The following is a 25,426-nucleotide window of genomic DNA, read 5'->3' as shown; positions in this document are numbered from 1 at the left end:
AAACTGATCGAGAAAAATAATCGAAATACTTTTCTGTTGTTAAGAGAGAAAAAGACCGACAAGGATTGTGTACGATTTGCAACTGTAAATGCTTCCCACAGATTTTCAAAAAGGGGTACGATGTGGACGTGAGACTTATTGCAGATAGATAGATATTACTTTGATAACTCATCTCCGTTTTCCATTTCAAAAATAAAAATTCTCTGTTTTACGGTCTAAAGGCCCATCTTTTCCCGTTTCTATCTTATTATTAGTTGAGTTGATGATGGGAGCATTTTTGGATAAAATTTTAAGACGTGTTTCGCAGGGCAACACGACTCTTTACTCGTGAAATTGTCCTGAATAGTGATGCTTCTAATATTGAGCTTTTGCAGGCGTTCGCCGACCCTGAATTGCGTGGTTTGGGTTATTAAAGTTTAAACTCAAAAAACTTCATTGAAATTTCCCAAGAGAGTTTACACTGTATAGTTAAAAAAGATGGGCATTGTCTGCTGGCAAAGGACTTCTTTATGAACAAAGGGCAAAGTTTTGTAGGATCCAAAGGGGTAAGGTAGGGTAGGCCTGGTGCAGTCGAAGCTATAGTTACACAACCTGAGTCGAAGGCATTATAACTAAAGAGTTTGACTGCCACAGTCGACACATTGCTACAATGAACATCGACTTTGAGCGACAAATTCCATTCAAAATGCCTATCCTTAAATAGCTACACAACCCTAAGCAAACCAAGCAACTCATAGCTCGGTTTGGATTTGGTTCACAGCGAACTTCACTATCAAGTACTTTCATACCCAGCTTGAGTAACTGGCAACTCAAACCAACGAACGGCGCATCAGGTATAAGCCTGTCGAGCACAAAAAGATCTGTTCATAATGTACAGAAAAAGAAAACCTCTCCACACACTTAGCGTATCCTGATCAGCTTTTTCTCCAAAGGAAGAATGAAACAGACCTTGTTCAAGCCTGAAGGAACAAATATTCATAAAATTCATAAAGTGTGACTGCAGCGTTTGCTGTATACAATCTAAGATTGCATTCCAGATGGGGACATATATGTTCGTATGAACTTGAGGCAAGCAACTGCAGAACCAATCTTTTGTATAGCAATTGTTTTTCAACTGTGCTACCCCTGATTACAGCAAACTCAAAAAAGTCAATGAGGGTAGAACAAATGCTAAAATATTGGAAACCTGACGACAACAATACAGCTTCTCAGAATCCAACGTTCACTTGAACCATGCACCAGATTGTGAAACTAAATCTTATGCCAGTCACTGTGTGCGAGTTCTGCTGTTCTCTGCAGCCCTAACTTGAATAAAATAAGGATGTGCCTGCACATAACAAAAACCCACATTATTACCTAACATGCGTTAAACTAAATCCTAAAACACAATGTCATGTATATTCTCAATGGAGGCAGTAGAAGCAAATTAGCTCGAGAGAGAACAGATATGTTGCCAATTTGATCAGTGCTTCTCAGACATAATACTTGATCTGAAATACAGATTTCATTTAGTAATGAGTCGCTTTTACAAAATTCAACTTCGATGTAAATAATACCCTAGCCTCAATTTTCCAGTAGATGACAACTAGAAAAATATTAGAAATGGATGAAACACGGTAGGAATGATAAAAGCACCAAATAGCTCTTTAAAGTTTAAACCATGGGAAAGGCTTGTACAATTTTTCCTATAGCAAGCCATAGAAACAAAAGAAATTATGGAATTTAACCTTTCAACTAAAGAAGCCTTTACAAATATATGAGAATGATGGCAACAGGCAAGTTGCTAAGTAAGAACAAGCTAAGTCGTTAAAAGCAGAAGTCGAACCCAGATTGGTCAAGACCCAAAAAAAACTAAGGACTAGTCTAGTCCAAATCAGTTGACTGTATCATATATATACATGTATATATTTGGCTGACCTGAAACTATGCCAACTAGTTGACCAATTGCACCAACTAGATGTTGGTTAGACAACAAGGGTCCGTTGACAGCCAGACTAGTTGGTGGAATAGCAGGGATCTTGACTACAAAGAAAACAAGACATGAAGCAGTGCCACTGGAAGATCCTAGATATGAAAACCAAAAAAAAAAATTGAAATATGTAGAACGGAAGTGAGTGGGTCTCACAAACTCAACCAAATAAAAAGTGAACTGAAAAGGTCAAAAATTGAAAACAAAAAAAAGATTCTTTTCTAAGCTGATTGAAAACATGGAATACTGTACAAAGCCATCTCCTATCCTAAAATATAAAACTAAGCCCATAAGGGAAGAAGGTTAATAACTTAATAGCAAACATGCATGAACTGTAAGTGGCAGCGGATATGCTCTGTAAAATAGGGAAAATGGCAGCAAATAACCTAGGATGGAGCACAAAAATGATAAATAAGCCTCTTCATAACAATAATCAACCATCATAACTTAGAATTACCATTGCTTCCCGTGCTGTAAGTCGATCTTGGTGATCATAGCGAAGAAGTTTATCAAGAAAATCAATGGCCTGTATCCCAGAGGAAGGCTTTTCATTCAGTTATACAACCACAAAAAATTGCATTTAATTTTACACAAAGCAACGGTAAAAAAGGAAATGAAAAAACATGTGACTGATCTGGGAAAACCATATGACCTCTGGAGAGACCAAATGCTGATTGTCCACATTGATAAATTTAGACCATGGCTTTCGGCTGTGCCTGAAACACAGACAAAAAATCACAAAGTTCAGCACTTCTTATGATTTCACAGAAATTTCAACAATCAAACGTAATTATTCTAAACCTCTCAAAAAAAGAAGTGCTAAATTGTGGTCTCAAGAGTACCTGCCAACTAATGCTTCTAATTGAGGATCAAGTTCCAACCGGTATTTATTTAGGTAAGCGTTTAGTTCATCCGTGCCAAGCACCTGACAGGAATTAAACGACATGAGCAAATATTCAGACGGCAATTGGCAATAGACAGCAAGCAGAAAATCCCAAATCTTTAGTGAAAAAAACAAAATAATATTCAGCTCAGTGTCAGTTAACAGGAAGAATGTCAATTCTAAAAAAAAAATGTCAAGCATACTACAGCAGATGGAAGTGTCTTGGGGGAATAAAGGAGCCAATGTGACTTTGCAAACTGTAAAGCCAAATTAATCATGAAAAACTCATCAATTTGCCATAATCCACATGACAACCTACATCAGAAAATGACATACGTAGTCCAAGTTCGCATTTTTACCTCCATGATTGGTTTATTACTTATCAAGCAGCAAGGAGACAAAAGTTGGGAAAGAGAAGCATTCCTTGGAACACAATCAGATGACCACCAAGTTCTAGGTTCGTATTAATATCTTCCTTAATTATTGCCGATACTGCAAGTAAAATAACTTTCTCCCGACCAGCAGCGGCCCTGGCTAGGAAGGCCATTAAGCAGGTGGATGTTTTTAGGTTTTACCATACTAATGTCTTAAAGTGCAGCTCAAACTAATGCCACAAATTTTGGATGCCATAAATTTTGGTTTATTCCTGAGCAAGCACATGCAACATCTTGACACTTCCAGGGTGTGCAGGATCCAACTGTAAGCATAAGATAGAACAACCAAAGAGGAAAAAAAAAACGTTTGTCTTAAGAGTGGATATTACATCTTGGAGATACCTTGGCAATCTTAACAAGCTGATCGTGGTTGTCATGTCCATAGAAGAAAGGCTCCTTCCGGAAAATCTACAAATTGATTACAATATTCCTTGGTTAAACAAGAGTGCAGGAAGCAATGATTCAATTTCATATTAAAACATGACAATGTACCAAATTCTAAGGTGGTGTATGAAAAGAGCAACACTTACCATTCCTGCAAACATGCAACCAAGGCTCCACATATCCAAAGAATAGTCATAATCTTGCAAGTCAACCAATAACTCAGGGCCCTTAAAGTACCTATAAAGCAAGCACAAGACAGAGAAAAAAATAAAAAGATAATTTTATAATACACAAACAGATGAGCACTGCTGCATGATTCTCATACTTCCACAACTATATAAGCAGTCCAGAGAGCAAAGAATCATGCAAATAGCGACCAATAATATGAAACAAGCAGACCCCCTTGGCTGTAATTTTCTGGGATTGACAAGGGAAACAGCAGAACAGGATCCATGTCTTGTTCCTAGGATGACCATCCAGTGTTCACCACTAGAAAACATTAAGCATTCCTCAGTCTGCAGGAAGATTTGCCAGCAATGGCTTGTGAGTCCTGTATACTTGGACGAGTTGGTTTGCAACATGACTCACAAGTAAACTCAGAGACTTCGCTCACAACTGCTGCAGCTGGCAATCGTAGTTGTAGTTGTAAATTCTGGAAGCACCAAGGTCGTGTTCAGACCAGGACGCACTTACTCTATCTGGTTGTTTTAACAATAATTAGATATCTGATGAATGGAGGACTATTTTGATATTTCACATCATACATAATGATAGAGACATAGACTAGCTTCTCCACATGTCTTCTACTTTCCATCTTTTATTTCCTAAATATGTTATTCGTTGATGCCATATCTCTCTCCTTTTTCTGCCTTCAATCAAAAGACAAATGCAAGCAAAGACCCCTTCCATTGTTGTCTAATCCAGTTAGGATACCTGGCAAGCAAAGACTCCTTCCAGAGATGGAATTTGCAAGCCAAGTAATCCACTTTTGAAGGTACTAACGAGTTGTATGAAACCTGTGAACCCCAAATCAACAGATTGTTACAATCAGCATGGTAGGAACTTATGCTCTACTGATGCTGCTAGAACCAGTTTATTGTTGAATCCACAGTCGAAGACTAATTGGTGTCCCGTTGTTGCATAATGCACACGAGCAATGGATATAAGACTGAAATCAAATCAAATGAGTATTGTTCAAAAATTGTCCAGAATCATGTCGATCCCTTGAACATAATTTCAAGAACTAATCAGCTAAAACTATAATGTCTCTAGCCATATGCCTTTTGAGAGGAAAAAAGTATCTGAAGTACTATGTCAGGTTGACTTTTCTTTGGGTGCAAACACCCATGTTGACATGGCTGGAAACAGGTGCTGCTTTGGATATTTCCCAGACACATCATAGAAGTGTCTGGAACAGTCAACACACCCATGTCTATTTTGTTCCAAACTTCGAATTGGTCCAATTTTACCAAGTCTTACTTTATCCAGACTGCGGTTTTTTAATTTTTTTCATTTTGAGGCCATTATGCTATGCCTTGTTAGTTTATAAACAAAAATTTATCTGTCGTTGAATATATTTATTTTTTGTCATGAAACTATATACATATAGCAATGTCCCCACACCCAAACTTTCTGAAATTACTTCACAATTGTTTCTGCAACCATGTGAGGCCACTTGACATGATAAAACACCATTCTCAAGTAAACCACTGAATGCACAATCATGTGACATCAAAGAAAACTATGAAATTGAAAAACATGGGTAAGTACTTGCCAGAGGATTCAACAGTAAACACAAAAATTAAACTCATTTAAGCATTACCTTGAAGCAACACGTACATTATACTCCTTGCCAGGATGGTAAAACTCAGCAAGTCCCCAATCTATCAAGCGAAGCTTTCTCAGTTGATGGTCTATCATAACATTGTGAGGTTTTACATCTCTGTGCATTATTCCTTGTGAATGGGAATAATCCAAGGCCTGTCAATGCAGAAGGGAATGAACGTTAAACAGAAATATGCCATAGTGGAGATATGGCTTCGATGGAAAAGCATGTTAACTCAAGAGAACAAGTAATTCCAGATTGTACAGATCCAGAATCTTCAACTACCTGTTCCAAGGTCAGCAAAGTTTATACATAGGCAAAGCAAAGCTTATATGATTATAGAAATAAAATTATAGTTGAGATAAAAGAAATGAGTTACATGCATTTCCCAATTAAGTTACTAAAATTTCAGGAGAAAATACAAGAAGCAAGTCCAAAGACAGAAAAAAAAATATCACAAGGAAAAAGCAAACCTTAAGCAGCTCGTATATATAATAGCGTATGTCATAATCTGTCAGTGTTGGGTAGAGAACTTTAAAGTCGGTACTGTTCACATATTCAAAAATCAGGCTAGGCGTCTTTGATTGTGGATCTCGAACAATATCAAGTAGCTTCACAATGTTGGGACCTCCACAAAGATTTTGGAGGATCTTGATCTCCCTCTTAATCTGCATCAATCATAAAAATTTACATGTATCTGCTAATTTGCAGAACAGAATGTGAATATTGAAGCAGTATGCTGAGCAAGTTATCAGCAACTAGCGTTTAGACTATTTCCTTAAACAAGCACAGAAGTTGGAGGAAAATAGTAAAAGAGAAACAAAAAATGAAACATATTAAAAATGACCTTTGCAACCAACAGATGGTTCAAGAAACAACAGGAATAAGCAAGAAGTTTACTCCATTAAGCAGAAATACATTCGTACATTCATCCATTTAAACAACCATGACCAAATAAGTACATATGCAATCAAAAGTATAAGCTTAAGGACACAATCCTGACTGCTTTAAAGGCCATTTCATCATCTGGACATGAATATTAGTTCACAATTGATTACCTTATGCTGAGGCACCTCTTGCCAAATTTTATTTTAGAAGCATTCAATATTCATAACCATCACTGGGATAAGGAGGTTAATTTAAAATATTGTGAAGGACTATGTACTTTCAGCCACATGTTAATGCATGATCAAACTGTTTAGCTTACACTAACATGTGACAAATTGTTAGCCATGCCCACTAAGATCATACATCAATTGACTGTTCATTTATTATAATAGTGTCATCATAGCATGAAATTCGCCTATCAGTTATAGGCATTTAATTATGAATCCTGGTCGTGCTGTGAATTTTCTCATACTTTCTTCTTCCACGTGCTCCAGTGCTTGTCAATTCTGATCATTTTTTCACTTATCCTGCTTTCAGTCAACTTCTTTGTCTAGCATGTCTCTGAATGTGATAAAATTGTTACGAAACTTAACTGCACCTTTTTCAATAGTGACCTATGTATAGTTACAAAGTGCGAGCAAGCAATCAAAATTCTTAAAAAGAAATTAAAATCTCAATGGAAATAAAAAATGCTAAAATTCTGTAAGTTCACCACGAACACTACATCACAAAAATAGATCTCACATAAAAAGCAGAGGTGCATCAACAAGCAGTGATGAATGGTAAGAAAGGCAAACATTTGCACCATTTGAACCTCCGACATGACCACATCAGTTCTAACTGTGAGACGATACAACAACAAGGCCAAAAGAGTGAAAATAACGTTGTGGATTAATTTTCTGACATATCAAAGTCGACCCTGCTATTTGAGCAGCATTAAATGCATACGAGGTGGTTCAGAAATTTGAGTCGAGCACCACTAGGAGGACTCTAAAGTATTAAGAGTTAAGCCCACAACTTCAAAACTGATTTAATTAGGGCCTTCCATATACGAGACAACAGATAGCTTTTGTTTTATTTCCAGTAGGATTAGGTGATACCCTGACCAGAACCAATAAGCAATAGACTTGCGAGTAAGTTAAAACACCATTCATTTTTCAAGAACTAATAGTTCAACCTAAAAAGGAAGCGCCGATCATAAGCGATAGAAATTAAAAGTAGCCAGAAAATAGAAAAACCAAAATAATAAAAGATAAAATGGAGCTTATTCTGAACAAAACGCGACTCCCTTTCTGCCAAATGGCCAAACTGTATGTATGAGATAGAACGAAGTTTTGTCATTCATAACTCAGACAGGTTACCTGAGATCAAGTTCACAAATTTTTATGCAGTTAAATCTCTAAAGCCGGCCTCCAAGCTGAAAGGCTTTTCTATTTTGTGCCCTTCCTGCCTCTTCTAAATCTTTGATATGTAAAAGAAAATTATTTCTCCGAACTAGACGAGACCAGCACACACAAATGGGTTCCACCATTCCCTAAGGCTATTCTTGAATGAGAGTCCATATTTCAAAAAACCTTGTTCTGATACGAATCAAGTTAGTGTCTGATTGGCACGAAAGTCCCCAATACGTCGCAAATATAATAGAATTTAGAACCCCCAACTCTACAAACTCGCCTTGAAACATAGTAAATGGTTAAAGAAAAGCAGACAATAGCGATCCCTAAAGGGATCTTACCTTCTTCTTCTTAACGGGCTTAAGGATCTTGATGATGCACCGCTCGGAGTTGGTGATGTTGATCCCTTCGAAGACCTCGCTATATTTCCCTCTCCCCACCTTCCGAACCACCTCGTAGTCGTCTTGCTCCCTGCACTCACCGCAGCAACAGAAATCATGAGAACCAAACATAAAACTCACACCAACCAATTTCTCTCCCTTCAGAGAGAGAGCAAGAGAAACAGAGAGAGTACCCCCACTGAACGGTCAGGGACTCGTAGTCCCAGTAATCTTTCGGACGGAGGACGTTCACGTCGGCGTAGACGCGAGCTTTAGACATTCTCGGTACGGCTCCTCCTCAGGGGTTCTCCAACGGCGTCTAAGGTTCGATAGCTGCGATTCGTGGAAGCGCGAAAGGACGGAGATGAGACGATGGTGGATGATGATGATGATGGTATCACAGGCTCGGGACGCATTGACGGAGGAGGCTCGGCTCGCCCCCATATCGCGTCTGCTTTTTGTCGTATCCCTCTTGAAGGATGATGATGGTGATGATATGATAGATGATGATGGTGATGATATGATAGATGATGATGGTGGTGTGGATGATGGTAAAGCAGCATAGCATGATTCGTTGCACATCGTCTCGAGGTTTGAAGGGGAGCGATCAAACTTGATCCAAATCTGAACAAACTAATGGTTCGATGAATGACGCGAGACAGCAGAACAGAACCAACCCTTCCATTCTTCCCGAGCTTTTACTGTTGGAATTTTTCACATTTGAGTAATCTTTCAATGTTGATTTTCTCTTAATCAAGTGTCTGCAGATCATTTCATTAAAAAAAACTTATGTAGTGTTTGGCAGCACCAAGATTTCAATCTTGGAATCAGTCGAATGGGGATTTGCATTCCCATTCCACAATGGGAGCGTGTTTGTAGAAGGTGGATTAAAATACACAAGATTTCTATCCAGTGTTTGCCTGCATTAAGGAAAAAAATTTGGAAAGTTGGTATTATGTAGCATATTCAAATCTTAAATACATTGATCTCCTCTATAACAATGTACATCAACGTTATGAAGCGGACAACCACCAAGCACACATTAACAGGATTGGATCTTGTTTCAAGTTGAAGGAGGTCTAGATCATATCTAAACAAAGCACAATTCTGGAAATCAATGACACAAATTAATAAGATCCTAGTAGAAAAATTCAAATGCGGAACATAAGATAATGATCTGAATTGAAACTTTGCGCGACAATAGAGCTCGAATGAATGGTTAGGGGATCAGTTACGTTGGTAACGTCGATCTGCAGCATGGAAGTGTTATCCTATCTTTAAAGAATGTTTTTTTTTTGTTTTGATATCGCTATCCTTTGCAAGTTTGCTATTGAATCATGTATGCATTCACATCTTGGGAAGAGAAAGCAAAAAACCTGTTGAATCGAGAAACTTTTTGCACCTCATTTAAGCCCCAGATTAACTCGATCGGTATAATAGCACTTCTTTGTCATTGAATTCCATCTTTTTTGTAGAACCTGAACTCCATCTTATTTCGAAACATTAATAATATATATTTATAATTATATATTTGTTATAAAAATTAGGAAAAAATTAAATGACGACTCTAGTTTTTTAAGTCATTCCACCATCTAATCATCGTGACCGTATGATCCATCATGATAGATGGTTACAAGAAAAAATAAGGACCAAATGTGATATAGATATCTTCATAATATTAGTTGTCACCTTTTTCTCCATGTTTTTTTCTCAATAGTCCAGAATGTACTTTTTGTTTACTGTTGTTTTATGCATATTTATTTTCCTTGTGACAAAAGTTTGAAAAAAAAAACTCCTAACAAGCCATTATAAATTGAGGGTATGATTGAGCTACATCAATCAAAAATAGCCTTGTGTTAAACCCCTACTCTAAGGGTCATTTGGCAATGAAAACAACATGATATTATTTCATGCATTTGCCCTAAAGGTTGGGCAGATTCATGGTGTAGTATTTCAAAACCTACCCCAAATACATGGAACAATATGCTATCCTTGTGCTAAACTCCTCCTCTAAGGGTCATTTGGCAATGAGAACAATAAGATACGGTTTAATATATTTGCCCTACATGTTGGGCAGATTCATGGTGTAGTATTCCAGAACCTATGCCAAATACATGGGACAATATGCTATTATTCATATTGCCAAACAACCCCTTATTGGGCCTTGACCATTTACAATAGGAAAAGTCTACAAATCCTACAAGAAAATTCAAGATTGGAAGAAAATCTCATAGTTAATGCTATAATAGATGACTTGGGTGCTAAATTAGTTGACATTTTTCTCTTTTACCAGCTTAATTTTCAGCCGTGGATCAGAATAAGTTGTAGCATCTAGAAGACTACTCCTCTATTCAAGCTTCAAACGATTGAAAGTGGGATAGAATAGATTATCGACTAATTCAGTAGGCAGATGCCAGAGGAAAATATGGCTCGAGTTTGCTATACCGGTGGCACTGAAGTTCCATTTAGAAATGCATATTACGCTTTTAATGAAGGCTGTTACAGATATCTCTACTGCAGTAAGATATTGCTGCTGCTTTTATCTAAAACGTGCTTGAATCATAATCTTAGATGCACGGCGTGGTGCCAAGTTAGATTAGCAAATGAGACGCGACGTGCTCTATGATCCGTCATTGGTTGATGGATTTCAACTCGTCCCTTAGTAGTTTCAGTTTCAGGTCTTCCTTAAAGTTGAGTTGAGACTTGCACTTGAATAATGTCAATGTTCCATGAAAAAAGCAAATCCAATTTGAGAGTCATCCTGGACCACCCGGTCTGCTTAATTTTGATTCCGTTTGATCCAAAGATCATTATATTTTAGGTTCATGGATTTTAAATGAGAACTTCCGTCTTTCTTCCCTCCCGCCCTCCCTTTAGTGTCGATTGAAACCGTCAAATTGCAAAATGAACATCTTTTAGACCATGAAAGTAAAAAGTTGAAAAAATTATAAATAGACTGCTAACAAATTGGACAATGTCAAACGGCCACCCACCTTTTGAAACTCATCAAAGAGGCGCTTCATTTTTGCATGTAATCCTCAAACAACCATTAGTTTTTTGTTTTTAAATATTGAAATTACAACATATGTATCTACACTGAAAGTAGGGCCGTTCATGAGCTAGTCCAACTCGGCTCATGTGTCTTGAAAAAAACTCAATCTCGACTTGAGTTCTTAAAACTATATCTATTTGAGCAATCTATTTTTTTCATAATTTTATGAGACATATTTTATATAAGCGAGTTCTAGTACCACCCTAACTGAAAGGCAGCTTTGATCCATCAAGCAAGATGCTTGAGCTTTGATCCATCAAGCAAGCGCTGCTTTGCCGTAGGGATCCATTGGATATTGAGCACTATTAAAGAAGCAACTGCTCTATCCATGGTAGAGTCGAACATTATTGCTTTTTGGTGATCAGAATTGTTTAATTAATTGAATGACACCTCGCCGTTTTAATTATTAGACAAATTCATGAAACACCAAAAGATTTACTAAACATAGCAGCAAGGCTTCAACGTCAAAAGCCAAAGGGCACTAGAAGTCTATTGGTGAAGTTCTTGAAAATGTCAGACACGGTGGTGATTTCTTTCGAAATTTAAGGGTCCATTTAGTACTCGCTCAATTGTTGAGCGGCTTTTTCTGTAATTTTTCCCCAAAAGTTGCAGAAACCTCCGGAATACAAAAGCCAAAAGGGTAAAAAGAAGAGCGCGCCATTTCCGCACACAATGGCACCACGCTCACGGGACAGAGAGGGAGTCTCCCCCTAAATCTAGCGCCGTAAGTTCGTAACAAACAGAAGCAGCCGACCTCTTCTCCTTCGTTCTCCTTCTTCATCGGTTTCTTTCTTCCTGTACCCTGTCATCTTGTCCCTTGGATTGGAGGAGAAGCGTCGGACAAGCACAGCTACATCATGAGCAGCGTCGTGGGGCGCACCGGGCGATGGCTGCTCCACCGACAGTCCCTACGTCTCCTCCTTCAGGACTCTCCCACGTTGTCATCGTCGTCGGCTTGTTCTTCGGCGATGGTGGCAGCGGCTTCTTCTTCCGTTTATGGCCGCAACGCCTCCTCTGTGTTTTTCACCAGGATGTGGTGCGGTAGCAGGGGTTTTGTGCAACTACGTCACCTGCACCAGAAGCCGGGCGAGTCCGTTGCTGCTGCGAATGCCTCGTTTTCATCGTCCTTTGTGTGGGTGAGGTGGTATTTGGCGATGATTGAGAGGCATCCTGTGCTCACCAAGGCCGTCACCGCTTCCTTCATATTCACCGCCGCTGATGTTACATCCCAGGCGAGGAACAATTCCCCTTCCTCTTGGTTTTCTTCTCTTTTCTTCTTCTTGACGTCATCCATTCTTTTCCTGGTTGTGTTTCTTTCTCGGCCTTTTGTCTTACCCCTCCGAGCATAGAACGAGGCCGTCACCGCTTCCTTCATCTTCACCGCCGCAGATGTTACATCCCAGGCGAGGAACAATTCCCCTTCCTCTTGGTTCTTTCTTCTTCTTCTTCTTCGCGTTATCCATTCTTTTCCTGGCTGTGTTTCTTTCTCGTCCTTTTGTATTACCCCTCTGAGTATAGAACGAAGGCGGTTGTCTTAAAAGATACTTAAGTACCGATAACTAGTTCATTTGAATGGTTATGATGGTGATTAAGTTGTTATGTATGTCTTGAACAAATTTTGGTAGTAACTGGTGGTGTCTCTTACTTTTGGGTGGGTAATTGTTGGGACTACCAACAGTTGTGTTTCAAGACAAAGAATATTCATGACAAACACGTAATATTTTAGTCAATCAATTATGAAAACCCTTAATTGATTATATCAATGAATGCACTACAAGAATCTTAATGGAAGAAACAATGGGTGTGTATATGGAAACCTCAAAGTGAAAATGACAATGAATCCACTGATGGAAACTCCTAATGTCTATTGGAATTTCAGGATCTCATTATTATACTGTTCAAGTATTGATTTTCATGGATTTTCTTGATGGTCTACAATTGTCAATTGCACATTTCACAACGTAACTCACACAAACACGTGGGGGCAATAGAAGTCTTGGATCTCTTCCCCGGTGCCATAGTTTGTTCATGTTTCCTCCGCAAATGCATCGCTATAAAAGCAAATTTTCTTGGAAGCTTTAAATAACATCTATCTGTAACTTGACTATCTTTTTTATTTTTTGGAGGTTTGATTTTACTTTCACGCAAATAATTGACAGATAGATTGGACTTATGGCAATGGAGCTTAGTATGTGAAGGTTCTTTGGTAAGATATTTTATGCTGAAGAAGCTTCATTTGCAGTGAGGAAGTTCCATGCCTGTCAAGAATATGGTGTCATGGGAATAAGAGTTAGACCTTTCAAGCTCCGTTCTCCTACATTTTGCTCTCTTCCTTAATCCACTTGACATCTTTGACAAGAAGAAAACATAATTTTTTCTTCAATAACTTTATGGCTATACCGTTTTACTTTCCTCATGTCAAATGCTTTCTACCTATTAAATATAGGAAACCAGATGAGTGTCTGGGAAAATGATGCTTACAAAGTGTTAGGGTGAGAAAAAGGAGCATTTGACAACAACAAGCACAACTGGCTGTTGTAGGTGTTGGACTTGCCTCTAGAGTTTGGTTTTTTAAAACAAATCGAGTCACACTTTTTCCTATATTCTGATGGCAATGCATCTCCAAATATGATTCATATGTTTTGCATCTTTGAATACGTTCACATTCAAAGAAGAAGCGGATTATTAAGTACATGAACATATACTCCTTGAATTTACGAGATAATTAGAATATATATATGGTAAAATGCTTTATGGATCACATTTAGTTGGTCTTCTGAGAGCATGTACATGTACTTTTTGAGAAGTACCTTTAAGCATTGTCCATTTCTCTTATTTCAGGTGTTTGACCAAAGTTTTTCCTGACTGAACTGTATATGTGCATAAAAGTGGTAGTCGTTATTGTTATTTGTTGCTGTTACTTTTGCAATTATGTTTGGTTTGGCTAATGTGCAGAACTCTTCTGCTTGGAGATCCTTTCCATGTTATGCTTTTAAAGGAAAGGCCTTTTTTCATGACAATTTTTTTTGTCTTTTTGGGGAATATTTTGTACTTCATAGACTGTATGAAAATAGAAGCAAATTACTGATGCAAAAGTTTATTTCTTTGTTGAATAATGTTTGTCAAACTTTAATTTTCTATCATTTGGAGATAATGTCTATGCAGATCCACAAATTACGTATACCTAATCTAATGGTACTTAACCAACCATTTATTGTTTCCTTTTCTTATTTAAAGGTGATGATTCAATAGGTAACTTATTTTTAGCTTTTAAGACAACTGTTTCACCTCCTTCTCTCCATGCTGCATCGTATCATTTATGTAACTTAGTCTGGGACCTTGTAGTTTCTTTGAAAATATGATCTTCTTTTGCCTCCCTCACTCTCTTTCCTGGGAAGTCATGGTGCCATTTTCCTGTGGCTTCATGAGATTCCGATGGGAAAATTGCTTGCTTGACTTCTAGACTGCTGGATATTTTTACGGAGCATTCCGGTCAAGACTGGGGGGTTATGGCTGATTCCGTGTATTATGTCCATATATAACGATGCCTGTATCTTATTTCATGAACATGGTTTAGTGTCAGTTCTCTGGGTGGTCAATCTTTCACTAGTTTTTTTGTTTCAAGCGTCTATCATCACTTTGACTTAGAAGTTCAGGTAAAACCTTTGTACAGGATGTCCTAAAACGTAACCTAATTTGATTCATCAGAAGCTATAGCATAAAACTGTGCTTGAATGTATATCTTTGTCATTTGGGATATGCTGTGCTTGGACATTCTCATCTAATTTGCTCTTGAAAAAGCTGATTGATCAGGTTCTTACTCATGCATCGTTTGATTCCTATGATCAAACAAGAACCTTAAGGATGGCAGCATATGGATTAATGATTTCAGGACCGTCTCTTCATCTGTGGTTTAATTTCTTGTCTGGGATTCTGCCAAAAAGAGACATGTTGAGTACTTTCAAGAAAATGGTTCTTGGACAGGTCACTTATGGGCCCTTCATAACATCTGTTTTCTTTTCTGTGAATGCTGCTGTACAAGGTATTCCAGTACCACTTCTCTCTCAATATTATTCCTTTGATGCATGTAGCTTACGTCTTCCCTTTCCTGATGTGTTCCAGTTGTTGTTCATCACTTCATCATTAACTAGGCTTGTTTATATTTTCTAGTTGTGTTAAGCTCATATTTTTTCCTTGCCTGAAAACCTTGACAAACCTCCTGAACATCCTTTATGAATGGAACATATGACTGATTCATAAGTGAGCCACATCAAATGAAACCACATCAAATGAAAACAGCCTTGTGCTATGCTCATCCTACCTGGTGCTTCGTCATCTGTAACAGGGAGGGATTTGTCTAACAGGGAGGTTTACAAATCCTAAACCATGGAATTCAGGAGAGAGAAACCTTAATGGTTAATGTTGAGAATAATTGACTTGGGTGACAAATTAGTGTTAACGGGCCTAATGTTCAGCTGCGAACTGTAATAAGTTGTAGCTTCTAGAACACTAGGTCTCTGTTCAAGGCTTCAAATAATTGACGATGATGATTAGATTAATTGAAAAATCAGATGCCGGAGGAGAAATGTGCCCTGACTTTGCTATATCAATGATACTGAAGTTCCATGGCAAATGCATATTACTTTTAAATAAAGCTGTTCCAGATTGCTGGTGTTGCTGCTCATACACATTGCTTGGATCCTGATTTATTTTCATATAGCACAGCCATAGACACATGTATGTGCTTTTATATGTAGTCATCTATACCCCTGTTACAAGGTTCTTTTTTCCTGGTAAAATGAAAATATGGTGAAAATGGATGGTGTCTTAGTTATGAAAAGGAGCACGGAAATGAGAGTTGATTGGATGCTCATGTGGTCTCAGCTCTGGTTGTTATTTGCTGTGTCTGTTGAGTTGGCATGTTCTCTATCTCGGTATCCCCACATCTTGATCATCCGATGTCACATGTGTGCTCATATTTTCTAGTGGTACTGATATCTTCCAATGCTCGAAATAGCCACCTGACATCAAGTCGCTGTCTTGTCTTGGAAAACATAATTTTTACTTACATATTACTCATGTTTTTCTTGAACTAAAAAGGTGAAAGTGGTGCTGAAATAGTCCAGAGGCTAAAGCGAGACCTGGTTCCAACCCTTTTAAATGGGCTTGTGTACTGGCCAATGTGTGATTTCATCACCTTCAAGTTTATTCCTGTCCGCTTACAGGTAATTTTCTGAACTTTGCTTCTATGTTCGGTTTTCCTCAATTTCTCTGGATTTCTCACATAGCAATCTAATATATTGCTGTTGTCTTGTTGTAGCCCCTGATCAGCAATTCTTTTGCATTCATTTGGACAATTTACCTCACATATATGGGTAATCTCAAGAAAGCAAGTGCAAGCAAGACACTGGCTAATTGATTACAGGCACTCCAGTCTCGTGTTGCAAAAAATTTCGTTCTATTCTCTGTTGTTTTGTAGCTTATGAGAGGTTAAATTTACCTGCCAGAATACAATTTGGAGTTGGATTACCTGTTTGCCTTCTTTACTGCTGACAGGTCGGCAATCATCATAGGGACTTGCAGTTGAGAAAATCAATTGAATAGAGAGGACTTGTTAAAATCTGTTCTCCCCAGTTCCACTGTCGTGGAATTGCCTACCTTGAATGGTTTCCGTCGTTTGCCATTCTGTTGTTTCCTGTTATATACCACGACCTTTGTTTCTGCAGACCGCAGTTCCAGTCCTCTATCAGCTTATGGCTATTGGCTGTAATCATTTTTTATATGTTTTGATGCTTTAACATGTAATACAAAGGAAAGATTCTCTCTCTTTCTTCTCTCTCTTTCGTACCCCCACACACACATATATAAAAGCTGGATCCCTCTGGCCAAGAGGGATCCCCTCTTATCAAGGCCGTCTTATGTATTTCATTGGGTGGCCTTTAATCACATGCGTGCCCTGCCCCTGGTGCATGCATCAGGGCGTGTACTGCATTAATCCTATATATATATATATATATATATATATAAAAGGGATGAAGCATTCATGTGTTTAATGTTGAGTCTTTCGCAATTACCATTATATGACGATTTAAGTTAAAACTGGCTAGGCAAGCCTGATAAACAACGCGTGTTTGGCTTGGTTCCGCTTGCGTAGGCTCGTTAATTTGTAAAAGATATATTTGTACAAGGTACCTTCCTCTTTGGACTTTTCGGTGGACGTCTTCCCTGTAAAGGGTCAATGTATGCTACCTGTGTTCATCTTACACAGGGTAATTTTAGGAGGAAAACGAGATCTAATATCAAGTGGCAGAAGGGCTACCCAATTGGTTTTAGGGTGAATCCAGAGCAGCCCATGGAGGACCAAATTGTAGTGATTATATCGACTAGCTTGCCTGCCATTGTCATTGTCCAAACCTCCCTGTCTTATCTTTTGCTTACTGCAAGTTTCTTGTTTTTCTCCACCTTCCTGTACACTGCGCCAGCACCAGGACTAGTCCTACATTCACTTATTACATCTTTGGTCTGACTTCACATGGGAGTGGTCAGAAACTCATGCAGAATTGCCTTCTTAGGGAGATCTGATTTCCCTTGCAATCCTTACCATAATGATCGGTTTAGTCCGACTATTCTTGGGACCCACTAAAAGCTGCAATTTTAGTACCCATGATGGTGAGTTACGCCACCATAAGGGTTGATGGAGATTTCAGATCCATTTAAGAATGTGATATTGCTGGGTCATCCGCCAGTTCGGGGTCTTAAAGTAACTTTGAATGAATTAAAGACCCCTCTTAGTTGCATCCTAGCTTGTCTTCAATGTTTCAGTGACGGGACAAGTCCGATCTCACCTTAGGAGAATCATCCACTGTACATTACATCCCCATATGCTCACATTCAGTACTCTTGAGAGCATAATTGGCAAGCCTGTGGCTTGAATTGGCTGAAGCGTGGGCCATCGGGTTAGAGAGTTGACTCTGTGATTCAGCTAAGTTAGATTATAAATTTCGATAGTGCATTTTTTTTTATAGATTGATGAAGGTAAGTTTTCAGGAACTTCATATTTGATTTTTTATCAGCTAAAACCAAATAACATGCAATGTGAGTATTTGGGTAATATTTAATAAAGTTTATGATACTTCACAGTTCAAAAAATAACAAACTTTAGTATCAAGCGATGCACGATAAAAAAAAGAACATGTAATTAGTTGATGATCCCAGCTTACTTGACAGGCGTGACCCAGTAAATGAACGACCCTATCCGACTTGGGTAGCTCACTACTCAGATCGGCAAGTTTGCCAACTACGCTTGAGAGACATTTGATTAGTTCTGATTCATTTGATCCAAAGATCTTTATATTTTGAGTCCCACGGATTTTAAATAAAAAACTCCTTCCTCCCTTTAATCACACGAGACCTTTTTGGAAATGTAAAATATCAAAATGAAGATATTAATAAGTGTAGATCTTATGTTTGATTTGAGAACATTTTGAAAATAAAAAGGTTGGCATGCCTCTCTCTCTTTCTCGTGTGTGTGTGTGTGCGCGCGCGTGACAATGTGGTTCTCTCTCTATATGTTACGTTTTATTCTGGGCTGACAGAGAAGTAAAATGCTGTCTGCCATCAAGAACAGAGGACATCAATTGCAGGACACGACATGCACAAAGGGTTAGCTGCCGCGGTGAGCCACTACCTTGGATTTAGCAGCAAGTGCACTTAACATCATAAGCAAAGAAAAGGTGAGCATAATTAGCCTTTAATTCGTCAATCCTTCTAGCAAGCGATTCTGAAATTTTCAAAACTTAGAAAATCACTTTTAAGGAAAAGAAAAAGCATGACACAAAATTGTGACCATCGACAAAGCTGCAATAAGACGGTGCAAACACTTATAGGTATAAAGTTATAAACTAGTTGGATTGATCGGATCAGTTCCACAGACTACATCTGAATTGAATTGGTACAATAGGAAAAAAAGGCAAAACTCTCCGACACCAACCCTGTTCATTTTACACTCTTGGATTTGGTTCACACAAATTGCGCCACTACACTGATGTGTACACTGACGCCCCGCCCTTGGAGAACAATTTGTAATTGTTTTATGATGCATCGAAAATTGAGGTAGATTCATATAACACTTTTTAATGTGTACCATGCATTTTTCTAAACTTTTAAGCAATATTTATGAAAGAGTTACATAATGTTCCATCTGCAAAACAAACCCTTGGGAAATGGCTCATATTGTTGAGTAACTTCTTAGAGGCCCATTTAATTTACTTTGGAAGATATTTTAAGGAGATCTAAGATGACTAAGGATCTCATATCCGAGGATCTGAGGCCCCACTTGGTGATATTATACAAATAAAAAATAACAAGCTTTAGTGTTTAGCAATGCACGACAAAAAAAAGAACATGTAACTAGTTGAAGATCCTCGTTGACTCATTGAACCCTGACTCGAGACCCAGTAAGTGGATGATCCTAACCAACTCGGGCGAGTTGCAACTAGGAATGGCGAGTTTGCCAACTATGGACTGGGGAGTAAGCCGTGTTCCAGGAACGCCGGACCCAATGGGGACAGACCGAGTGGATCCAGGGCATGGTAAGCATGATGACAACACCATTCCAGCCATTCTAACATGTTCCTTCAGTCCAGAACAACAACCAAACATCCGCTAACCAGCAAACACATGAACCCTTTGTCTTGCAAAAGGCTACAATTCAGAACCAGCTATGATCAGCCAATCCATCTGTTCTAAAATATGATGACGATTTGGGAAAGATTGGTACAAGAATTCTAGTGCTCAAAATTCACAAATTTCTATGTTGAGACTCATTTGGTGGTTGAAGTTGCTCGCCGCCGTCGTCGTGGTCATCAGCATCATCATGAATCTTGGTGATCATTTACCACTTTTCATCCATTCTTGAGCTAAGTTTTACAAGTCCTAATTCTAGCTCCATCCCCTTTTGATGCAAGCTTAAACTTCCATCATTCTTGATAAAGTACTGCTCTTTGTGAGTCCTTCCTCCCACATTCCATATCCCAGCCTGATTGCTCTGTGCTTAAGCTCTGTTGGTTTGTGGAATAAAGCTTCTGATCAGTGGGCCAACATGACCTTAGCCCATTCCTGATTCCTCCCTCTTCCTCCATCTCGATAATACTTGAACCACATGTAGGAGTGGGACCCTGTCAACAAAATCTGTAAGGTTTTACTTTCTGAAAAACAAAAATTCTGAAGGGGAAAGGCTGGAGAGTTGTCCAGAAAGAGTGGGGGCTATTCATAGACCAAAAAGCTGGACAAGGACAGCAGTAAGATTGGGCCTACCACTGCATTCAATTTCTTGGTATCATGCTAGAAAAGTCCCTTAGCAAGAAGGGGACCCTACCATTCTGTCCAATCCACAAGATCATACACATCCATAGACTTTTATCGCTGGCTATCTGAATCGATTCCAATAATGCAATACTCTCTAGTACTGTAGATACGCTGATCATGGAAAAATTGGTCGGATCTTTATTTGCTTTCTGTAATTGCAGATACCCCACTTTTAGTTGAGAAGAACGGGATCAGATATCATAGAAGAAAAAGTTTCAGTACCAAAAAGAGAAAAAGAAAAAGGAAAAGAGAGAGGGAAACGCAACTTCTGCAAGCAGACAACTAGAAGTAATAACCAAACATTGGCCTTATAAACTTAGACCGTTTAATAAACTACCCAAGAAAGAAGAAGAAAGGTTCATGCAGGCTCTTCTAAGCTGGGTGTGTTTAATTCATTGTATCTGTCAGAAGAGGAACTAAATTATGCAAAGAATAATGTTCACAGCAGCATTTAAGTTCCATCTACCATGGCAACTAAAGCTTCATATACATGTCAAACTTTTGACGTTCCATTTTCTTTATGTTAAATACTCTTGGGACACCATTCTCTGGCAAAGTAGCAGAGACCCTATATTTTATAGGGGAAACGAATCTTACATTAATCACAAAGAAAGGGAACGAACAAAGAACTCTGAGTTGTTCCACGTGAAGTGGAAACCCAAATAAGGCACACATCTGTCATCTACTCCTTCGTCTAGTCACAATTCCTACAGACAATTGCCGGGACCAACTTGCAGCACACAAGATTTCAACGAATTCTTCCTCTAAGTTAAGGCTAGGACCAATGTTATCACTGCCGTATCGTATCGCGTATCGGTCAGGTCGACCTATACACCGTATCGTAAATGTATTGTAAAGTATTGTAAAATTAATTTTTTAATTTGTAAAAAATATTTAAAAAATAGAAAAAAAATTTAATTTTTTTTAAAAAGAATCTGAAAAAACAAGCAAAACTCTCTCCTGATATGATTTGCTTACAATAATTACATTTAACTCTTAACTTATCTTTGGGATTCACCCTTGTACACCACTGCCATACAGGATCCGACATTATATCTTCACAAAACAAGTAAAAACATACAAATAAATGTAAGAAAAAAGAGAAATGAATGATTCAAGAACAAAAATGAGTTATTTCTTACCTTCTTGGTGTTAGAAACCAAAAAACCCTCCTTCTCCAAGCTTTTCACCGTCTCGAGACTCCCCACAACGAGAAATAAAGCTTTTTCATTGGCAAATCTTGATGCAAATGGAGAAAATCTCTTCCTCCCATGTCCCTTGCAGTGTTTAGAAACAAGAAAAGAGAGAGAGAAGAGTGTAGGTTTCAAAATAAGACCCAAAAAAAGGGCCATCAGCCTCCTTTTTCATTTTACTCACGTATCGTGTATCGCATCGTATTGCATGTATCGTGTTTCGAACACGTATCGCATAGGTTTTACTTACTTATACAATATGTATCGTACGATATGAGTCTATACCTATGATATGGATAACATTGACTAAGATGTTTCCAGATTTCCCAAATCACGACTTGCAAAGAAGTAACCCAATAAACTGAAAGAATACCTAAAGCTGTGTAATCACTCGAGTGATGCACCGGACCGGAGTGTGATTCCGACAAAGACTCATTTGGTGGCTAGTGAAGCCATAAAGCAGTGGCTGTTGGCCTTAACAAGGATGTGACTTGCCATCTCTTCTTGTCTTGGTCGCACCTTAAATGGATCCAACTAAAGTGGGTTGTGGACACTTTAATCTGTTGTTTTCTTCTGTTGCAGATTTGAGGCCGGCTGTTCACTAATTAATTTGTTCTTTTTCCTGTTTGCCTTCGTTCACCATTTGTTGTTCACATTGATTTTTCTACAATGTTATTGGAGCCATCCGATTTGAAACGAAGTCAGTGAAAACCCATTTGATTTGGTCACCGGTTCAGAAGTGCCACATGTCATTTTTAGCTGTTTTTGATACTTCAATTCTTCTTGGTTTTAATTAACTTTATATACTTTTCCATTTATCGTTTGAAAAATAGTTTTTTAATATATTTTTTTATCGACTCACAAAAGATTTGTCAGAATCCGCTCATTCGTCCATCAATTAGGTATCAGCATCATCACTGTGATTATCTTTTTCACAAATACAACCTAGTCAAAGAACTTTTTAAAGATAAAAAAGTCTACACTAAATAAAGACATCAATATAAAAATTGAAGCAAAGACAGTATAACAGAGACACAATCCTCAAATACTAAAAATAGCTCTCGACCTTGATGGGATGAGAAAGGAAGGTGGGGTTTCCGCCTTCATAAAGTGGTGGGATTTCCTTTTATTCACTAAAAAAAAGTTCTGGTATAAGTTATTCTAGGTTATGCACCATGTCTTTTATCCTTTTATATATCTACGAAGTACATAATGACAATCATGCTTCCACTATTATGTCTGATCAAAATTCATCGTTAAAAACTGAAACTTCAGTTTGCGGTTATCTGCACCGGCACATGCTTCTCAAGCAAAAAAAATACTTCTAATTTCAAGCAATAATTATCTTCTTTTTAAGTTAGAGGCCTTTCCAAAATTATTCAAGCTAGCGAATGAACATGGAGTACATCACTTGTTTACTGATCAGCAACATGCATTCAATTGTCTCGAGGAGCATAGCGTAGTTGGTCATTATGCATCTTCAATTAGATTTTTATAGGTGCTGCTATTTTTCTAAAATAAAGACTATGAAATGCATGACACTCAAGTTAAAAGATATACCTTATGACCACTCAAATCTCAAAGTAGCTCTAAACTCTAAAAGCAAAAAAGAAATGAGCTTTGCCTCTTACGAACTGCCAGTGTCATGCATTCAATAATTCTTTGCTTTCTCATGAGCGTTGTGACAAAAAGAAAGACAGGATCATTATAAGCCAAAGATCTTAAAACTTTAAAAGAAATTAAAACTTTAAAAGAAAAGAGTTCGACAAGGCCCATACCGAAAAAACTGTTGCTAGTAAACAACTCGTGAAGATCATGCGAAGTTTTGCAAAGGGCTGGAATCTAATGGTTTTGTCATTTTTACAGTGCTGGATTCAATTCAGGCCTGACTTCCAAACGTATTTAACCGTTCCGAATCCCAACTGTTCACTTCCTTGGGTTAATTGGATGGCGGAGGGCCTTACAAGAACACCACATCTGCAGTTCTCTTCGACCATTTAGTACAGTCCACTACCAAAAGATATATATATATATATATATATATACCACTACCAAAAGATATATATAAGAAAATATATATATATATATAATCATGCAACAACGGTAACAGTTCTCTCTCTAGTTCCCAGAAAAAAGCTAGGTTTGCAGATAGAGCGACAAATTTCATGTAAGCCTCTTGTTTGAGTGGCTGCGTCCTCAGTTCCCTAGGCTGTTGCGACATCTGTCACAACCAGTTTCCCTTTTACCTCCAAGTCAACAAGGAGCGGAACAACACTGCACAAGATAAAAAAGGAGACGCTACTTAGCACCAAAACACTCTCCATTGTGTGAGTAACATAACACTTGGTGGAATTCACAAACACATTACTGTGGAGGGTAAGTACTCAAACTAGTCGGTTCAGAGTAGTGTAATTCTTGGAACTCATCAGAGTAGTGTAATTCTTGGAACTCATCAGAAGAAAAGGCAGTGCCGGTTGTCTACTTTCTTTTCCTGTTGTTTTGTGCATGAAGCACTGCATAAACAAGATTTGCTTGCTCGATCTCTGTCAGTGAACATCCATGGCCACAAGATGACGAAAATAATTGGAAGAGCATGATAGCTGTGGTGAAGGAATCTTATCTTGTTTCTCAAATTCCTAAGAAGCACTGTCAGTTATCAGTGGATCCGAGGCTGCGTCCATCATTTCTGCTGGAGATGCATCTGGTAAGAAGCAGAGGTGAAACAAACAGTAGCAGTTTTTTACTGGGCAGAAAAGGACTACCACCACCAGTCTGAAGGCCTACCACCAACAATCTCTGGCAACAATCATTGGGAAATTTTTTTCATTCGTATTCAACCTTTTGGCCCTAATTGAGGAGAAGGACTGCATGTTTTGAGTTTCTTGATAGAGACTGTGTTCTTAATTTGTTGGAAACTGTCAAACGGGGTCCTAACTAATCTCATTGATCCAAAACCTCCTCTCCGAGGGTACTTTCCATGTTATGACGTTAACCTGAGAAGACATGTCCCTACTTTTTACTAGGGAGGTAACTTGGTAATTTTTTAAAGTCAAATTTTGTCAAGTTTCCCTTTTACCCTTATAGGAGGGTCTTGCATTTTATTAATAGGGGCATCTTAATCATTTTAACGTATAGTAACATATAACCTGTTACCCTTGTCCCGGTTAAAAGTGTGAACAGTTTCCATGCACGAGAGTAAAAACTACACTTTTCACTTTTCAGAAGCCCAAAGGAACCCGACCAACTCAATTATTTAAATGAAATATTTTAATCTTATGCCCTAATTTAACGGCGAAAGTAAGGGGCGATTTACATTTCATATGCGATGACACCTATGTCAGGAAATATATGTATTCCATCAATATAAGTGGAACGTCGTAATAAACAACGCTACAGCCTTTGCATCCATAATTACGAGACTTTCTTAAAATTAAAAGAAAGGTTGTCTACCGAACGAAATTTTGCCTTACGTTAAAGTTACTGTAAGAAAGCTGGTTGTCTTTGACAAAATGGGACTGCCAAACCCATTTGGTCCTGAAAAAAACATGCAGTAGTGGCTGTCAAACACACTAACACCACAGTGTGTTCGGCCCCGAACACGTACATGTTCATGTCTTCTTATACGTTCTCTTCTGAAAAATTGAACCGTCTCAAGTGT

General features: G+C 38.2%; 2 protein-coding genes across 3 annotated transcripts; one reads left to right on the top strand and one right to left on the bottom strand.

The window, feature by feature from the left end:
• Positions 1 to 960: 960 nt before the first annotated feature.
• LOC116250785 (casein kinase II subunit alpha-2) lies at positions 961 to 8,592 on the bottom strand. The gene is made up of 10 exons (XM_031624718.2): positions 8,352 to 8,592; positions 8,119 to 8,248; positions 5,969 to 6,163; positions 5,493 to 5,650; positions 3,817 to 3,907; positions 3,629 to 3,694; positions 2,812 to 2,894; positions 2,622 to 2,685; positions 2,427 to 2,495; positions 961 to 1,327 (listed from the first exon to the last, which is right to left on the bottom strand). Exons 1-10 carry the CDS (start codon positions 8,435 to 8,437, stop codon positions 1,268 to 1,270), a joined length of 1,002 nt encoding a protein of 333 aa, XP_031480578.1. The 5' UTR covers positions 8,438 to 8,592; the 3' UTR covers positions 961 to 1,267.
• A 3,287-nt stretch (positions 8,593 to 11,879) lies between these two features.
• LOC116250786 (uncharacterized) lies at positions 11,880 to 17,036 on the top strand. Of its 2 annotated transcripts, XM_050077011.1 has the most exons (5): positions 11,880 to 12,441; positions 12,559 to 12,612; positions 15,023 to 15,251; positions 16,310 to 16,434; positions 16,530 to 17,036. In XM_050077011.1, exons 1-5 carry the CDS (start codon positions 12,067 to 12,069, stop codon positions 16,626 to 16,628), a joined length of 882 nt encoding a protein of 293 aa, XP_049932968.1. In that variant the 5' UTR covers positions 11,880 to 12,066; the 3' UTR covers positions 16,629 to 17,036. The 2 variants fall into 2 exon arrangements, with proteins under 2 accessions (XP_049932968.1, XP_031480579.1); XM_031624719.2 differs by lacking the exon at positions 12,559 to 12,612.
• Positions 17,037 to 25,426: the final 8,390 nt, after the last annotated feature.

Source organism: Nymphaea colorata, chromosome 3, assembly GCF_008831285.2.
Source record: "Nymphaea colorata isolate Beijing-Zhang1983 chromosome 3, ASM883128v2, whole genome shotgun sequence".
Classification (NCBI taxonomy): Eukaryota; Viridiplantae; Streptophyta; class Magnoliopsida; order Nymphaeales; family Nymphaeaceae; genus Nymphaea; species Nymphaea colorata.
This window is presented reverse-complemented; position numbering and strand designations above follow the sequence as displayed.

What these genes read in the sequence shown, in the direction of transcription:
- LOC116250786 (XM_050077011.1), top strand. Translation starts at nt 12,067, where the DNA reads ATGAGCAGCGTCGTGGGGCGCACCGGGCGATGGCTGCTCCACCGACAG. An exon ending in CCGCTGATGTTACATCCCAG is followed by an intron (nt 12,442 to 12,558) that starts GCGAGGAACAAT and finishes CTCCGAGCATAG; the next exon opens with AACGAGGCCGTCACCGCTTC. An exon ending in CCGCAGATGTTACATCCCAG is followed by an intron (nt 12,613 to 15,022) that starts GCGAGGAACAAT and finishes CTGATTGATCAG; the next exon opens with GTTCTTACTCATGCATCGTT.
- LOC116250785 (XM_031624718.2), bottom strand. Translation starts at nt 8,437, where the DNA reads ATGTCTAAAGCTCGCGTCTACGCCGACGTGAACGTCCTCCGTCCGAAA. An exon ending in AATGTACGTGTTGCTTCAAG is followed by an intron (nt 3,908 to 5,492) that starts GTAATGCTTAAA and finishes CTTGCTTTATAG; the next exon opens with GTACTTTAAGGGCCCTGAGT. An exon ending in GTTGCATGTTTGCAGGAATG is followed by an intron (nt 3,695 to 3,816) that starts GTAAGTGTTGCT and finishes ATCAATTTGTAG; the next exon opens with ATTTTCCGGAAGGAGCCTTT.